Source organism: Pelobates fuscus, chromosome 1 (genome assembly GCF_036172605.1).
Source record: "Pelobates fuscus isolate aPelFus1 chromosome 1, aPelFus1.pri, whole genome shotgun sequence".
NCBI lineage: Eukaryota > Metazoa > Chordata > Amphibia > Anura > Pelobatidae > Pelobates > Pelobates fuscus.
Genome location: NC_086317.1, coordinates 14,379,865 through 14,399,024, shown reverse-complemented (window position 1 = coordinate 14,399,024; position 19,160 = coordinate 14,379,865). Strand labels below are relative to the sequence as shown.

Below are 19,160 nucleotides of genomic sequence, written 5' to 3'. Positions count from 1 at the left end.
GTTCTCAGTGTACTCCAATCCTCTGTTTTGCTTGAATACTGATGGGATTTAAGGTCAAAATGGCCAAAGTGTAAACATTCTCTAACCCAAATAGGCATAAAATGCGGCTACTTTGGACTTAAATCTAAAATTCACTTTTTATCTATGTATATTATGTATTTATTTTATAATTTATTTATTACTGGCATTTATAAAGCGCCAACAAATTCCTCAGCGCTGAAAAAAGACAAAACGCAATAAGAACAGACCGATACAACAGGTAGTGGGCCCTGCCCGTGAGCTTACAATCTAAAGATTTAACTGGGAGATGAGACAAGAGGTAGCAGAGGGATTTGTATGTGATGGCATAGAGAGTTAATGGTATAACTGCAGCAGCTGATAACATGTGAAGGTAATAGGGAGGTGATTGGCTGTGGTTCCAAACAGCTGGAAGAGCGTGCTATAAAGTTAGAAGGAACCAGGGTGGGCGAAAGGAGGGGAGGGTGGGCAAAAGGAGGGGAGGGTGGGCGGGTAGCGCCAAGTAAAATTAAAAGGCCTTCATGCAGGGATGTATGATGACTTGGGTATATTTGCAGACCTCTATGCAGTGAGTCATGAACAATTGCCTATATACCGCTGCGCAAAAAAGGAAACTTACCGATGTGTCGTAATGCCCTGGAGGAGCCACATAGGTGACTGTACCACGGTTTCGGGGAGGCAACATTAGCTTGTGTTTGATCAGAGAATTCTCAAACACTGATCCATAAATGTCTCCACCGGTGATATGACTTCCAACCTGCAGGAATGAGAAGGACATCGTAAAGGAAACCTCCAAGTAGGATGCCTGGTTGACGGGTTTAACTGAACTAGGTTATAATCCTTGCAAATATAAAGGTAATGTGCTGGGATAGACAAACTAATAGGTCTTTTCAGATCTAAAAAGTTAACATCAGCAATAAAAACAAAGTCTGAATAATGGCCATTCATGGTGTCCATCTTCATACAGGAGATCAGGCAGCAAAATAAAAAGAACTATAAATCTCCAAGACAATAATTACATTTTTTTATACCATTGGATAGTGGATGTTTTAATGGTGTGATACCAGGTAAAAAAAAAAAGCAACGTTTCAGTCACACAACCTTCGTCAGGCTGTAATCTTTAAGCTAGTGACCCTGTTGGCTCTTTATGTAGTCCAGAAGTGGATCACCTGACAGGAAGTACATGCAATCACGATAGAAACCATACAAAATCCACAAGACCTGCAGAAATCAAGACCAAAGGGTCCTTCCAAACTTCTAACATAGATTTATAACCACATTTCAAAGAGGAACCTGGCGTCATTAACAATGAAAGAGGGAACATCAGCAATTCTGCAAACAGAGCTTTACGCAAAAACACAAACAGGGGATTTAAATTGTATCTCTAACCATTCCGTGAATGAGCAGTCTGGAGATATGGAACGTGTTTGAACTAAGTTGCATTTAGTTGCTCTGTAAGAGTATGAGAAACCTTATAAAATACTTTGTCCGGGGCCGTTTGGGGTAAACTGTAGTCGGCAGTGTTTAGGTCCTTTGTACCAAATACAGCCATGAAGTATGTATATTTCTAAGAATCTCTGATTAACTATAACATGGTAAGCCTAACTCCATTGCAGGAAATCTTTCTTCTATCTGTGGAATATAAGCTTGAAGCAACCCGGTCACCTCACATTAACCTTTAAATAGACCAGTTTTAAATGACATTCCTTTCGATTTATATTATTTTAATGTAATCAAAATATAGTACATTTAGCTGCAATTACCACTTGGATTTGACTGTTTTAGCGTGGAGGTTTGCAACATCATGTGTACCCCTCACTGACATTTACATATTAAAACAATTGATTACTGCCGAGGGCGTGTTAGGCCAGCGTCCACACATGACAGGGGATATTAACAACTGAGCTGATTAACACCACACAGGGACTATGCAATATACTGTGCCCACAGGAAGTCTAGGTTAGTCAGAAACCTTTTACTTTTTCATATGAACAAAATGTTTACAAAAAGCAATCTGATCCCGCAAAGAGTAAAACATTTTGATATCAATTTGCACCCCAATGCTACTTACCCTGAGATTCTTAGAAGGGGTGAAATCCCACTTAATGTCTTTGCTCAGGGCAGACACGTTGACTCCCCTGGGGATGTAGATGCTCTGTGTGGAGTCGCTGATATCCTTCAAAGGTCTTTGAATACCATCAAAAATGGATCCCATTATACCAGGTCCTAGCTCCACAGACAAAGGTTTGCCAGTGCGCAGTACTGGATCACCAACAGATACACCGGCTTTATAGGATATGCTAAGGAAACTGGACTTTATACGGAATGTAACTCCTATGAGGCACATATTCTTATGACAACAATAACTGCTGCTAAACATCCAAATGATATTTTAAAGTGACACAACTGCCAAAATATATTAAAAAAATATAAAAAATATATATATTTATATAAATAACAAATATATCAATATTCAGTACCAAGGAAAACATGTTTGCATTTATTATCCATTTTTTCATGGGGGATATAACTAAAAACTGCTTGTAAAAACGGCAGATCTCTTGTCTGTATTGTTTGCAAGCCCTCCCCTTCTAACCCCGCCCAGACTTTCTGTGGCTGTCCAATCACAGACTGCCCAATGCAGCTCAATGAGAAGTCTTTGCAAGGCAGGTGCTCTGGGCAATTGCTGCCTCTTGAATTTAGCTCCACTGAGCTAAACAAACCAGGAAGTAACAGGTAAGGTTGCTGTCAGCCAGGAGGTGTAACAAGGTTAATTTATAAAAGTGCCAGTTTCTGTTCAAATATGCATTTTTTTGAAAAATTAAGAGGAAAAAAAAAAAAACAGGACATAATCTTTACATATTTACATTTAACAGTAAAATCACAGCAAGCGCTGGATTGGAACGTCTTCCTGGAGGAATAGGTGGCAGCGCCGAGGGAGACACAGCGCTGGAGAAAAGGTCAGTAAAATATATATTTGTATTAAATTATTTTGCTGTGCACATGGGAGGGGCTGCCGAAAAACATTCCTAACACTCTAGTATTACAGTTAGAAACCCCGGGAGTACAAAGGATGAACAGAATACAGAGATCTGTGTTTAGTAGAAAATATAAAACTCAGGAGCAATCACCATAGAAACGACTAGGATCAACAGCACCATTCCATTGTTTCCATGAAGACTGCCCCACAGTCACTTGTTATGCATCTCCCATGGGGATAGTATATTGATGTAAAAGTATTGGAAGAAACTGAGCACAGAGTTTGAATAATATGCTGCTAATACGATCCTTACACAAATTACCCTGAAGGTTCTCAGACAAAGGATACAGGTCTCTTCGTAGACTTGGATGGTGGCCATATCGCCTTCTAAACGGATGATTTCCCCGACCAACTCGCTGTGTCCCACACGCACCAGCTCATACATAGCGGCTCCGGACATACTGGAAGCCGTGACCACTGTGGGAGAAGCCAGACTAGTTAAATGAAGTGTTATTTATTTACCATACAGGACTGAACCTGTCTATTTGGCAGTCACACTTTGGGGTCTCATTCTTTCCATTCCCGTGATGGTCTATCACAGTCTGTGAGTTGCAATGGAATGCAATGGCTGTGTTTGAATTGTGCTGGCTCTGCCCCTGATCTGCCTCTTTGTCAGCCTCAGCAAATCCTATGGGGAAGCATTGTGATTGGATCAGGCTACCACTTCTGATGATGTCAGCAGGCAGTAGGCAGGTCTAAAGGAAATAGTGACAAAGCAAGCAGCTCCAGACTTGAATACAAGTAAGATTTTGCTATATTTAGGGAGGCATGAGGGGGCCAGGGGGGCTCGATGGTGGTTTTAACCCTATAGGGTAAGGAAAACATGTTTGTGTACCTGACCCTATAGTGCTCCTTTAAATATCGTTCTAACTGCTCGGTACAGAGTGTTTATAGAATTCTCTACAATAATCACAGAACACTTACCGGGTCCTGAAACACCGTGGACATAACCAAACTTGCTTTCTCTTTCTTCATCACGGATCCTCGGCAATTTGGAAAAATCCATCTTTCAAGTCTAATGGTCAAAAAAATATAAATAGTTAATGTGACAGAGGACCTTTCACAGGAAAAGCAAACACAATGCATTCCTAGGAGTCAGAGGAGCATTTAGAAGCAAACACATTGCAAGGAGTCAAACAAGAGTTGGTGGTGCAGTAAATCTCACAGTGTCAATGGGGACTAACTGCTGTCGGGCATTGCACTACCTCAGGTCTGGGAGGTAACATACATTGGGTACACAATGTGCACAGGAAGTTTTTTTTTGTCCAACAGATCTGTTTGCGGACTCCTAATTCCGACTGGTCGTGCATCAACAAACCCTAAGCAGGTTCTACAGGAATTAGAAAATGTGATTATTAATGAAGAGTTCTTTGCACTGACCCAGTGTGGGTTTCTGGATTTCATGTTTCGTTTTTTTTTTTTTTTACAGAGGTTAACACTATATCCATACATCGCAATGTGGTGGAATCTCGGTAAAAATAAATTTAGTAGGCCGAGATTACCACGTGGCATGTGTACGTGCATATGCTGACGTATCGATCAGTTGGTTGCACGTGGCAAGATACGATCAGTAGTGTACGGAGCATGTGCAAGAATACAGGATATAGTATTCCCCCTCCTCCATTGTGCTGGACAAGCCATGCGGTCAAACAGGAAGTTAATTCTTATTTGTGTTGATTGGTTAAGAGAATGTGCGGGTGGAGCTTAATATGGGAGGAGTTATATGCCTATATAAGGAGCCTGCACTATTGTCCGGGACTCAGAATTTGCTGTATTTTGGTGACGCTAGTCCCTCTGAGTCCCGATCGGTGATCCAATAAAGAATCTCTTCCTTCCTGAAGAAACCTGTGTCCATCTCTCTGTGCTTGGCTTCCGTCAGTTTCTCCGGTATCATTTGGTGCATTGGCCGGGAAGCTCATCGTTCAACGGTAGCTGAGAGGCAGAGGCGTGAGACGGTCTATCTTTGCCCACGTTCTCTACGGCTGCACCCCTGAACTTCTGCGTGGACCTCCCTTCGTCTCGGCGCCACTGGTCTGTTGTCCAGGAGATCATCGGCCTCTACGTGAGAAGTGCTGGGGTGTCCCCGTCGATGAGTGTGAACTCAGGTTCAGGAACGAGGAGGTAAGACAACTGCTGTTTTAGACGGCAGGACCCGCTAGGGGTATACCGATTGTGCGGTAGGCCCAAAGGGGTTTTTGAATCTGTATCTGCCCCCTCTGTCGGAGGGAAGGAGCGAAGGCGCACCGCTCGATCGAACGCTCTTTAGTCAGACCGTTTGATTCTGTTAGTCAGGCAGGGCGCTCTGGTGTAAAATAAGCCCTAGCCGGACACCGGTGTCTTGTCTAGACTAGCGTTCTAGGGTGTATATTTTGTTCGCTAGGTCGGAGGGACCGGGAGACTAAGCGGCGTCTGTGTAAATCCGGTTCGCTAGTTCTCATCCTATCTGGGCTAAGTGGGAAGGCGTGTAAATTTGGAACCCACTAGACTTTTGATAGTACGACTAAGAGGCGTCTGTGTAAATTCGGTCCTCTAGCTCGTTGTATAGTGCGACTAAGAGGCGTCTGTGTAAATTCGGTTCTCTAGCTCGCTATATATGTGGTGATTGGGCAGTGTGGCTAACCAAAACGTATGTAGATTGTTTTTAGGTAGTCCATTCAAGGTACTGGCCAATAGTTTAGTTGGGAATTGTAAATGTGTTAACGATTGTTTTAGTAAAGTGTATATCTTGTTAGATAGCGCGAGCTCAGCCGTCTAGCGAGAGTGTTAATAGTGTGTTGCTGTATTATAGTGCACGGTACCATAACCCTGTATATTTACTGACATTGTATAATAAGTACTAATCATTGTCGTCCATTGCATGTTTAACACCATAACCACTAATAATTGTATTGTGACCTTAACTTGTGCTTTGACCTATGCTAACCGTACTGTAACCGCTATTTGTAAAAGACGATGTTACTGGGGTGTGTTATAGACGGGTAATTCGTATATAGAGAATTATAGCGTGGGTGACTGTATAGTTACGCCAAAGGGCATAATATTGATTATATAGTGACTGGTGTAGCAGCTGTGTGTGTACGGGAATTCCCTGAGTGTTTATTGTGTTATTGTGTACGTTTCACTTGGTAACCGTACCACGTGGTGCTGTTGCCAAAGGAAACGGGTGTGACTGTTGAATAGTACGCGTGTATAGTAATCGTTGTCGACGACGTTCCATTGTTAAAAATGGGTGCGTCGCAGTCAACGATTCCGGATCCCTTAGGATGTATGGTTAAGAATTTTAAAAAGGGATTCAAAACCTGTGATTTTGGGGTTAAGATGTCTTCTGTGCGTTTAGTTACTTTGTGCACTAGGGAGTGGCCTACTTTGGTTGCGGCATGGCCGCCACGTGGCAGTTTGGATCTAACTCTGGTACAGCGCTTACACGTGGCTGTATCAGGTAGGCCTGAACTTTACGGCCAGTTTCCTTATATTGACTGTTGGAGACAGGCCGTAAATGACTCGCCAAAATGGCTCCAGACATGCCACGAGGAGCAGTGTCGCCTCATGGTAGCTAGGACTTGTTCGTCCACTAGGACTGGTGTTAGGCCCATTTTGGACACGCCCCCTGAGTCCGAGATCCCTTTACCGCCCCCTTACTTTCCGTTAAGAGGAAGTGACGCAAACGCAGGAAGTCCTGCACCCCTCCCCTCATTACCCTCATCCACTTCCGCTTCCTCCTCCAGTACAGGATCCACCCCCCCTCGTACTAAATCTCCCCTTCCGGAACCAGAACCCACCCCCATTAGAAACGAATATCCTGATTTGGCGCCACTTCAGACTTCCGGTCAAGCTTCATCTAGCTCGGCTCGAAGTGTTCTATTTACTACCTTTTCCCAAAACCAACCTCCCACATCCCCATACCCTATCTCTCCCCGACCGGAACCCATGACTGACGCTTCCCTACGTAGCCCCATCCAAACCCGACAGTTGACTGGTGCCCAACAATTAAAGCACTATCAGATGCCTCTTCGCTTAAATCCCGGGTCAGCTTATATCGATGCCGCAGGACAAATGGCACACGCTGACCCAGTCTTCGTATATGTCCCATTTACCACTACCGACCTTTTAAACTGGAAGACCCATAATTCCTCGTATACTGAGAAACCACAAGCCATGACTGATCTGTTCACCTCAATAGTACAGACGCATAATCCGACATGGGCTGATTGCCAGCAGTTACTAATGACTTTATTTAACAATGAGGAAAGGACAAGAATAAATCAAGCAGCCATTAAAGCATTAGAAGATAGAGCCCGTGCTTTGAACCAAGCTAATCCAGCAGCATGGGCCGCAACACACTATCCCAACACTGATCCCGATTGGAACGTAAATGGTGCTGATATGGTTCAACTCAGAGCCTATAGAGACGCTATAATTGCTGGCATGAAAGCCGGAGGAAAGAAAGCCATTAACATGTCGAAGACAGTTGAGGTGATTCAGAAAAGCGATGAAGCGCCCAGTGTCTTTTATGACCGATTATTGGAGGCGTACCGCTTGTACACCCCCTTTAATCCGGAAGACGCAGACAATTCCCGAATGGTTAACTCCGCCTTTGTCAGCCAAGCATACGGAGATATTAAGCGCAAGCTACAAAAGTTAGAAGGGTTTGCAGGTATGTCCATCACCCAACTAATGGAGGTAGCAAATAAGGTCTATATGAACAGGGATACAGAAAGTAAGAAAGAGGAAGAGCGCAAGATGCGTAGAAAGGCTGATATGCTAGCGGTAGCGATCGCAGGCGTAGATAGACGGGGCCCAGATAGAGGCGATAGTAAGTGGAATGAGGAACCTCTAAGTAGAAATCAGTGCGCTTACTGTAGGGAAGAAGGGCATTGGAGAAATGAGTGTCCGCGAAGAGAACAGTCTGAGAGAGACAGACCTAGGTCAGGTTACGGAAACTTTAGAGGCAGAGCGAGAGGTAGAGGAGGCCCCGGAGGGAGTAATGGTTATAGAGGGAGTAATGGGAACAGAGGAAGTGTTAGGGAAGATAGATATATTCCAGCAGCGCAAAGGTCCCGCGATAGAGAAGGTAGGGACTTCGTAGGATTGGCTGACACGGTCATGGAGGACTATTGATACCAACCGGGCTCCATCCCCCTTGGTCGAGCGGAGCCTATGGTCGATGTATCAATAGGGGGGAAAAGGAGTGCGTTCATGATCGACACTGGTGCTGAACATTCAGTGGTGACTAATCTAGTTGCTCCTCCATCTGGAAGGACTATTACTGTGATAGGAGCAACTGGAAGAAGTGCTGAAAGACCGGTTCTTAAAAGTCGACTCTGTACATTGGGAGGCCACGTAGTAAAACACCAATTCCTTTATATGCCTGAATGTCCAGTCCAATTGCTGGGACGTGATATGCTATCAAAATTACAAGCGCAGATTACGTTCCTACCAAATGGAACAACATCTTTAAAGTTTAATGGACCTTCAGGTATTATGACTTTATCCGTACCAAAGGAAGAAGAGTGGCGACTTTATACAGTGTTGACTAGCCAAAACCCTAGGAGTGATGAGACATTGTTTAACATACCAGGAGTTTGGGCAGAGAACAACCCACCAGGACTGGCCCGCAATATTCCACCAATAAAAATTGAACTGAAACATGGGGTTTATCCAGTGAGCCTAAGACAATATCACATTCCGCAGAAGGCTAAGAAGAACATCCAATCCTATCTGGATAAGTTCATACGGTATGGTATCCTAAAATTCTGTACTTCCCCCTGGAACACCCCATTGCTGCCTGTTCAAAAGCCCGGTACAGATGAGTATCGACCTGTGCAGGACTTAAGAGCAGTCAATGATGCGATTGTTAGTATACATCCAGTTGTACCCAATCCATATAACCTGCTTGCTTTAATTCCGGGCGGGGCTACTTACTTCACAGTCTTAGATCTCAAAGATGCCTTCTTTTGCCTCCGAATTGCCGCAGAAAGTCAATGTATTTTCGCTTTCCAATGGGAGAACGCTGTAACGGGCTCAAAACGCCAAATGACTTGGACAAGACTGCCCCAAGGGTTTAAAAATTCACCTACCCTATTTGGTTCAGCCCTAAGTCAAGATCTATTGGATTTCGAGTCCATCCCAGGAGAGTGTGTCTTGTTACAATATGTAGATGACTTGTTGATAGCAGCAGTTACAAAAGAAATCTGTCAGCAAGCAACGCACGATCTACTACACATTCTCTGGAAGGCAGGATACAAGGTGTCTAGAAAGAAGGCTCAGTTGTGTTTGCCAACTGTCAAGTATCTGGGATTCCATATCTCTGAAGGTCAAAGGATTATGGGGCCAGAGAGAAAAGAAGCTGTCTGCCAAATACCAATACCCAAGAATAGAAGACAAGTGCGAGAATTCTTGGGGGCAGCAGGCTTCTGTAGGATATGGATTCCCAGCTATGCGATACTAGCAAAACCTCTGTACGCAGCCATCAAAGGTACAGAGCACGACCCCTTCTTATGGACCCAAGAACAGCAAACGGCATTTGAAGATGTGAAGAAGGCTTTGATGAGTGCCCCAGCATTAGGTCTACCTGATCACACACGACCATTCTACTTATATGTACACGAGCAAAGAAGAATGGCTGTGGGAGTATTGACACAGTACTTGGGATCATGGCAAAGACCTGTTGCCTACATGTCTAAGCAACTGGATGCAGTGGCCAGCGGACTTCCACCTTGTCTAAGAGCCGTAGCTGCAGCCGCCCTGCTAGTAGCTGAAGCCGATAAACTCACTCTGGGTCAAGAACTTTATGTACGAGTTCCACATGCAGTACAGACGTTGTTGGATTACAAAGGAAATCATTGGTTTAGTAACAGCCGTATGACCAAGTATCAAGCAATGTTGTGTGAAAACCCAAGAGTGCATTTAGAGACTGTAAACACCTTAAATCCAGCTACCCTTTTGCCACAACCTACTGAAAGTCAACATGATTGTTTGGAAGTAATGGATGAAGTATTTTCAAGTAGACCAGATCTTCGTGATTTTCCCATCCAGAACCCCGATGTTCAATATTACACCGACGGCAGTAGTTATGTGAAAGAAGGGATCCGCTATGCAGGATATGCAGTAACAACAATAGACAAGGTGATAGAAGCTCGGCCACTGGCGAAAGGAACATCAGCACAAAAGGCAGAATTGATAGCACTAACACGAGCGTTACAATTGGCTGAAGGTTTAAGAGTAAATATCTATACGGACTCTAAGTATGCGTTTTTAACCACTCATGCCCACGGAGCTTTGTATAAAGAAAGAGGACTACTGAATTCAGAAGGCAAAGAAATCAAGTACGCAGCTGAAATCCTACAACTATTGGAAGCAGTGTGGGAGCCGAAAGAAGTCGGTATCATACATTGTCGAGCGCATCTGAGAGGAGATGGTGATGTAACCAAAGGAAATCGGATGGCAGATAGTGCAGCTAAGCGTGCTGCTGAATCAGGAAGACAGGAGTATGTGGGGCATATAGCTGCTCTAATACCAACTCCACTGTCCCAATGGACTCCAGTTTATACAGCTCAAGAAGAGGAGTGGTTAAAGACTGAACCGGGAAAGTATTTGGAGAACAAGTGGTATCAGCTAGAAGATGGGAGAATAGTTATACCAGCATCGCTAGCGGTAGAAATTGTCCAAAATTATCATAACGGGACACATTCTGGGAGAGACAGTACTGAAGAATCTCTCCGGAAACATTTCTACATACCAAGATTGTCCAACTTGACTCAGGCCATTGTACGCAGATGTGTAACGTGTGCTAAGAATAATGCAAGACAAGGACCAGTAAAACCACCAGGAGTCCAGTTTATGGGGGGACTCCCCATGTCCGATCTACAAATAGACTTTACAGTGATGCCTAAATCGGGTGGACATCGTTACCTGCTGGTAATTGTGTGCACCTATTCAGGCTGGGTAGAAGCATGTCCTACTCGTACAGAGAAAGCAGGAGAAGTTGTGAGATTCCTGCTACGAGAAATAATACCCCGATATGGACTACCCTGTTCTATAGGATCGGACAATGGTCCAGCTTTTGTTCACCAGTGCCTACAACAACTGACTCATATGCTTGGTATAAAGTGGAGGCTTCATACTGCATATAGACCCCAGAGTTCTGGTAAGGTAGAGAGAATGAATAGAACTATAAAGAACCAGTTGGCTAAAATGTGTCAGGAAACCCAACTTAAGTGGAACGTTCTCTTACCTATAGCCCTATTGCGAATCCGCAGTACCCCTACCAGAAGGATGGGTCTCTCTCCTTTTGAAATTATGTATGGGCGACCACCTCCCGTACTTGGTAACTTAAGGGGGGACTTGAGTCAGTTGGGAGAAGGAATTACTCGGCAGCAGGTTGTAGAGTTGGGTAAGACTATGGAGGAGGTACAGAAATGGGTACAAGATAGATTACCTGTGAATATTTATCCCCCTGTTCATAATTATCATCCAGGAGACCAAGTGTGGATTAAAGAGTGGAATAATGTACCGTTAGGGCCCAAGTGGAGAGGTCCTTATGTTGTTCTTTTGTCTACCCCTACAGCGATAAAAGTAGCAGAAGTGACTCCGTGGATACATCACTCCAGGGTTAAACCAGCAGCAGTCGATTCTTGGCAAGTTACAGCAGATCCAGAGAATCCCTGCAAGATCCGGTTGAAACGCACTACTCAGTCGGAGTAACGAGGAATTATTGTGGATTACAAATTTTATTGTTACAGGTGTGAGTGAGAAGGCCATAATAAAGCCTGTCCGCTTACCATCACATAGTGTATAAGCCAGGAAAGTCTCGAAGGGACACCTGTGAAGACGAGCAGAACTCCATTCCCTGCAGCCCTCACATCCTGGAAGCTGAGGTTCCATCGCACGGACGAAGACTGAGGATGACGGCGAAAGATGTGCTTTTGATTGTGTTTATTTACATGTGTTTTTATATTCAGGAAGGTAGAGGTACCGACACTCCTAGCTGTGAGGTATGCATTAAGACTACGAGAACAGGTAACCATATTTCCCAAACCCTAATCTGGCATTCACAATACGAGTGTAAAGGAGATGTATCGAGATGTAGATACTTAAATATAGAATATAGTGTGTGCCATTTAGGAGTAGGAGAACCTAAGTGCTTCAGTCCGGAGTATCAACCTCGTACAATTTGGTTGACTCTCAGGAATGGAGATCCTCAGGGGACCCTAATTAACAAGACGGTGTTAGAATCCGTACATTCTTCGGGTGTTCTGCTATTTGATGCGTGCAAAGCGATATCGAGTGGTAGAAAGCCGTGGAATGTATGTGGGGATCTTAGATGGGAGAGGACGTATGGATCTAACGATAAATATATTTGTCCCAGTAGTAAAAATAAATATGTGAGTCCTAGATGCCCAAATAAAGACTATAACTTTTGCCCATATTGGTCTTGTGTGGGGTGGGCGACTTGGGGACAGACAGTAGATAAAGACATGATAGTGACTAAGTTGCCGACTAGCCCATATTGTAAGTCTATGGAATGCAACCCAGTCCATATACTTATTAATAATCCCGACAAGTTCCTAGATAAGTATGGCAATTTATTTGGGTTTCAGATATATGGGACGGGTTTAGATCCTGGGACATTATTGTTTATAGGGATAGAGACTGATACGGTATCCTCCCAGACTCATCAAGTATATCATTCCTTTTATGAAGAGATGAGTATAGATAATAAGATCCCCCATAATGCTAAAAACCTGTTCATTGACCTAGCTGAAAGTATTGCCGGTAGTCTTAATGTTACCAACTGCTATGTGTGTGGAGGTACTAACATGGGAGACCAATGGCCTTGGGAAGCAAAGGAGGTAATGTCCGGTTCTGAGGCAGTTGACCAACTAATATCTGCACCAGCCGATTATCATTTGAGTGTTAGAGGTAAATCTGAGTGGAGATTAAAGACCTCCATCATAGGTTATGTTTGCATAGCAAGGAAAGGAATAATGTATAATACTTCTGTAGGAGAATTAACTTGTCTAGGGCAAAAAGCTTATGATGATGATACAAAGAATACAACTTGGTGGTCGGCTTCAAATGTCTCAGAACCATCAAACCCGTTTGCTAGATACGCCAATTTAAAGGATGTGTGGTTTGATCTATCTATCACATCTACCTGGAGAGCCCCAGCAAATTTGTACTGGATCTGTGGTAAGAAAGCCTATTCGGAGCTGCCACAGGACTGGGAAGGGGCATGTGTGTTGGGTATGCTCAAACCATCCTTCTTCTTGTTACCGATTGAAACAGGTGAGACTTTAGGTGTTAAAGTGTATGATGTGAATCATAGGAAGAAAAGGGGGCCCTTAGAGATAGGTACCTGGGAAGATAATGAATGGCCTCCCCAGCGTATCATAGATTATTATGGGCCAGCCACGTGGGCTGAGGATGGTACCTTTGGTTATAGAACCCCTATTTATATGCTCAACCGTATTATAAGATTACAGGCGGTGGTTGAGATTATCACAAATGAGACATCACAAGCGCTCAATCTTCTAGTGAAGCATAACACCAGGATGAGGACAGCAGTCTACCAAAATAGATTAGCCTTGGATTACCTTTTGGCAGTAGAGGGAGGTGTATGTGGGAAGTTTAACCTAAGCAATTGCTGTCTTCAAATAGACGACGAAGGGCAAGCAATAGCTGAGCTTACTAGCCATATGGTTAAACTAGCGCATGTGCCTACTCAGGTATGGAAAGGGTACAATCCAAGTAGTTGGTTTGGTAGCTGGTATGAATGGTTTGGAGGGCTTAAGGCAGTGGTAGGTGGAGTCCTACTGATTTTACTGTTGTGTCTACTCCTGCCGTGTCTTATACCCTTAGTAGTTAGGTCTGTGCAAAGCCTGATAGGAAGTATAGCAGAGAGGAAGGCTGCTGCACAGATAATGGCGGTATATAAATATAAGGCTCTAGATCAGGGAGAACCAATGCAAGAAGATGAATGTTGAAGATTCACATCATAAGATAAGTCTGGTCTGGTTCAAGGTAACTTGCGGTGTAAGCAAAACTAAGGTTATGTGATGCCTCAAGTAATTGTAAAATATCAAGAGGCATCAAAGGGGGGAATGTGGTGGAATCTCGGTAAAAATAAATTTAGTAGGCCGAGATTACCACGTGGCATGTGTACGTGCATATGCTGACGTATCGATCAGTTGGTTGCACGTGGCAAGATACGATCAGTAGTGTACGGAGCATGTGCAAGAATACAGGATATAGTATTCCCCCTCCTCCATTGTGCTGGACAAGCCATGCGGTCAAACAGGAAGTTAATTCTTATTTGTGTTGATTGGTTAAGAGAATGTGCGGGTGGAGCTTAATATGGGAGGAGTTATATGCCTATATAAGGAGCCTGCACTATTGTCCGGGACTCAGAATTTGCTGTATTTTGGTGACGCTAGTCCCTCTGAGTCCCGATCGGTGATCCAATAAAGAATCTCTTCCTTCCTGAAGAAACCTGTGTCCATCTCTCTGTGCTTGGCTTCCGTCAGTTTCTCCGGTATCAGCAAAGGAGATTTTATTTTTATGTATACTAAAATATGTAATCAAGCCTCTGTATACAGGTAAACATTTCGTTTCATCTCATCTCCTGGCTTACCCTCGCTCTGTGCAGGCAGCCATCTTGTCCTCTTGAAGAGCCTACCCAGTCATGCAGGTAATCAAGACTTATTGCCCTCAGGTACAAACGCTGGGCATATCAAACTGAGCGCGGGCTTTGGTCAGATAATAGCCACTTCTTTTAAAAGAGAACTTGGCTGCCCCCTCAGAGTACAAGTAAGCAAAGAGATGCCATGAAAGAGGTACTTAAAATGTACACATTGCGGAATAATACAGGAAGATATAACACATGGAATGAAACCCTTGAAAATAATAACAATAATTACAAAGGACAGTTTTCCATTAACCAGAATATTCATGAGAATGGTTTAAATTCAGATGTCGGCCCTTACCAGCTGTGGATAAAGTTAAATAATTAGTGGAGATCAAATCTTACCGAAGAGACACAGCCCCTTGACGCTACTGTTGCGTATCAATGCAGGTGGGTTCCTGGAATAATCTGCGGGGAGAAACAGCGTTTTAACATAAGGCACAGAGCCCCTAGATCTTCATACTCAATTTAATATCATTTTAACATCGCTGGAGTTTTTAACTCAGAAATTCATATTAGTTTGCAGGCAGCGCATGGTAATCAGATCACCTATACCAAGATTCTCCAAGAGTCAGAAAAAAATTATCCAGCACTAATGCTTTTACTTCCCAGAACACATCACTTTGTGTTTGAGTTTAAACCACTGTTTGTCAAAAAGTACACCACCTAGTGTTATAAAACTACAACTCCCATGATGCTTTACAAGCTGCATGTAAGTCCATGGTCTACGAGAACCTGAAGCAGAGGCTGGAGCTGTGCTTGCTTGTCGGACTCCACGTAAGTTATACCATTCTAAAACAGTTAAACAAATGGCACACTTGACACCATAAAAACTACAGCAGGCAACAGAGGTTATGGTGCGTGGAGTGTTCCCTTAAAAATAATGAAAAATAAAACAAAATATTCACGTTTGAAGTTCCTGCATTTACTGCAAATCCCAAGCTTTGGAGCTTCTGCTAGGATCTCTGCCCGTAATATCGATATGGCAGTGCTGTCCCACAATTACCAGCACAGCAATTTCTGGGTGTTGTAGTTCAGATGTCATGTTTCTATAAAAGAAAGACAATAGTTGAACTACAACCCCACAGACCTCTGCGGCGCAGTCTCTGGAAATAGCGCAAGTACCTGTATGGGCAAGAGGAAGCACAGAAATGAAGGGCTGATGTGGAGGACCTCATAGCGACAGTGATTTGGCAAACTTCAGCAGTGATAAAAGACACTGTGAAGAACCTACTTGCACTATACTATGTGCATTAAATCAACATTATCATGGTAGGTGAAGGGATCCTCTAAGAATTGTAATTACATTCATAGATGTGCTTTACTTAAATAAGATCAGAGCGACCCTATAGTCACCAAAACAACTTTAGGGGCCTCTTGTGTGTGATTAAAGTACAATTAACAGAGCAGGAGATAAGAACTGCTAAAGTAAACACACTGTGCTGTAAGATGTAATTGAAAATGAAACCATTTTGTTTTCATGCAGGCTGTGTGAGTCACATCTGGGGAGGTGCGGCTTGGGCTCCATAAACAGAAACTAAAGTGAATTGTCTCCAAAATGGCAGAAAATTGAGCAGTAAGACTGCAGAGAAATGATCTAAAAACTTAATCTGCTAAAGTTGTTTTGGTGCATAGAGTATCCCTTTAAAGGAACATTATAGTGTTAGAAATATAATCATGTATTCCTATCCCTATAGTGTCCTGCTCGCCGTTTAGGTGGTCATTCACGCCCACCTGCCTGGCTGCCCATTCAGTGCTTTCAGATTTGGAGACTAATGCGCATGCACAGCAAAATGCCAAACAGATGGTTTAAAGTCAGCTATTTTTGTGGAAGTGCCACTGGTGGCTGCCAGTTTTAGTCCTGCAATGTAAACATGGTTATGCCTGCAAAATGGCAATAGTTTCAGTTGCAGGGCTAAAACAGGGGCATTGAGATGAAATGCTCTGGTTGTCTGTCCCTTTAGCAAACACAGAGCTAAATTAATCTTTCTGAGCTCTCTGGATTGTTCATTTTAATAGAAAATAGTAAGTTATTGTGATCCGGTCACGGTCGCTGCACTAGCACAGCTTGCACAATGGAATCATTCACGTGCAGGTATACTGAGAGAACGCAGGGAAACTGTATTTTCTTGGTAAAGTGATTGGCACACAGAAAATTACACGTTAAAGGGGAGATTGCAGAACTATCAGATGGAACTTTCTGGAGCGGAGTAAAAATACACAATAAACAGTTTACCCCCGCCAATTATCCTGATGCCCAAACAGACCTACGGAGGCAGGTAACCTGCGGCAAAGCACATCGCTGGAATAGATCTGTAAACATTAGGCAGGGATCGACCAGGTTCCATTCAATCATCGTCACATGCTGTTAGAGATGTCAATAGCCAGATTTTCCGAGCAGTATTTAGGGGAGAGGAAAGGGTTGCTCCATAACTAATAAGACAATGTTGCCAGGAATCTCACAGTCATATTCTAATTTACAGAGGGGCATAGGCCGGGAGTGGGACTGATACCCCTGCCTCTCTGAGTGAGGAAAGCCAGCATTGTGAAATACTAATAGGACATGAGAACCAGAACTCTGCAGGGTAGCATAGATTAAAGGGACAGTCCACTGCCAAAAGACAAAACAAATCACTGTTTAGTCATTTTATATCACTAACAGTGCTTGTTTTTTTGGTGGTTGGCCTGCTGTCAAAGGATATTTACTTATTAAAGAAATTTGATAAAAATTAAGTTTCATATAGACAGCCAGGGAGATTTGCTTCTTCCTTCTGCGCAAGTTCCCCTGAGCTAACGGAAGAGACAGGCACGCTCTACTTCTCCCTATTCCTCCTCACTGACCTCACATCCGACCTGTGTTCTTAATGGGACACTATAGTCACCAGAACAACTACAGCTAATGTGTATAGTATGTCCCTGCAGGCATTTAAATGTTTAAAGGACCACTCTAGGCACCCAGACCACTTCAGCTTAATGAAGTGGTCTGGGTGCCAGGTCCAGCTAGGGTTAACTAATTGTTTTATAAACATAGCAGTTTCAGAGAAACTGCTATGTTTATCAATTAGTTAAGCCTTCCCCTATTTCCTCTAGTGGCTGTCTCACTGACAGCCGCTAGAGGCGCTTGCGTGATTCTCACTGTGAAAATCACAGTGAGAGCACGCAAGCGTCCATAGGAAAGCATTATGAATGCTTTCCTATGCGACCGGCTGAATGCGCGCGCAGCTCTTGCTGCGCGTGCGCATTCAGCCGACGGGGAGGAACGGAGGCGGAGAGGAGGAGGAGAGCTCCCCGCCCAGCGCTGGAAAAAGGTAAGTTTTACCCCTTTTCCCCTTTCCAGAGCCGGGCGGGAGGGGGTCCCTGAGGGTGGGGGCACCCTCAGGGCACTCTAGTGCCAGGAAAACGAGTATGCTTTCCTGGCACTAGAGTGGTCCTTTAATTCTTTCAGAAAAAAAAACGCAGTGTTTACGTTACTACCTAGGAACACCTCTAATAGCCGTCACTCAGACGGCCACTAGAAGTACTTCCTGTGTGACGTTTAGTGTGTTGAGCATTCACTGAGTAAACTACCTTTATCACAGGAGGAGAGGGGGCCTGGCACCTAAGCCATGTTTAGTATCAGGAATACAGATTTGCATTCCTGACACTATAGGGGTCCTTTAAGAACTGCAGCTTTTTCAAGCTGTTTTTAGAGATGACAAACGCATTTTTCTTTGAGGGTATATCTTTTGATTTTTGGAGTGTGGTGTTCCATTTAAAACATTAAAAAATGCATTCTTATTACTTCCCGTTGGAAATGCTATAGCATTTCACTTATTTTTATGTGCGTTGTTATCGTTTTTGTACAATTTTCTACATTTAATCCTGATCATCATCTGATCATGAATATAATCATTGTCCCCTTTAAAATTGTATTTTTCTAAAAGGAACAGCTTGCCGTATTTTATCTGCCACAATTCAAAGGAAAATGATTTCATTTCCAGTGAACCGAACCTGTCGTTATACCCAGCAGGAAGGGAGAGAGGTCTGATAGGCAACAGACCAGCGAGAGCAGAGATACCGAAACAGGACTTTCATTTTAAATCGAGCATCTAAAATTAGAATGATATGTGGGTGTCTGTCGTTGTATAAAAAATAAGAGCGGATCTTTACCATATATTTAAATTACTGGACAAATGTCCAGCTTTTCCAAAATGGTTACACGATCTGTGGGAACAATGTAAATCTTCCACAGTTGTTGTACCACATCCCCACGATGCACGTCTCCAAGGCCGCAGACTGCATGTTGCACAGGATTGGGTAATCACAGAACTGATTTCAGGAACTCCACTAAGGACACGCTCGCTGCAAGTTTATTACACAACAAATGGAGAGCCCTAAATCGCTCATCCAGGGATTACAACAAAATAGCAGTTGGCTTGT

General features: G+C 43.6%; 1 protein-coding gene across 2 annotated transcripts in view; it reads right to left on the bottom strand.

Moving 5' to 3' along the window:
* ATP6V1A (ATPase H+ transporting V1 subunit A) overlaps window positions 1-19,160 on the bottom strand; it is a 46,159-nt gene that overhangs the window by 19,033 nt on the left and 7,966 nt on the right. For both annotated transcript variants that reach the window (XM_063446358.1, XM_063446363.1), the window contains exons 2-6: window positions 15,087-15,149; window positions 3,983-4,073; window positions 3,347-3,475; window positions 2,090-2,304; window positions 638-775 (exon numbers count right to left, since the gene is read on the bottom strand). In XM_063446358.1, the coding sequence (XP_063302428.1) occupies window positions 638-775; window positions 2,090-2,304; window positions 3,347-3,475; window positions 3,983-4,064 (564 nt within the window). In that variant the 5' untranslated portion in view covers window positions 4,065-4,073; window positions 15,087-15,149. The remainder of the gene's footprint in view (window positions 1-637; window positions 776-2,089; window positions 2,305-3,346; window positions 3,476-3,982; window positions 4,074-15,086; window positions 15,150-19,160) is intronic.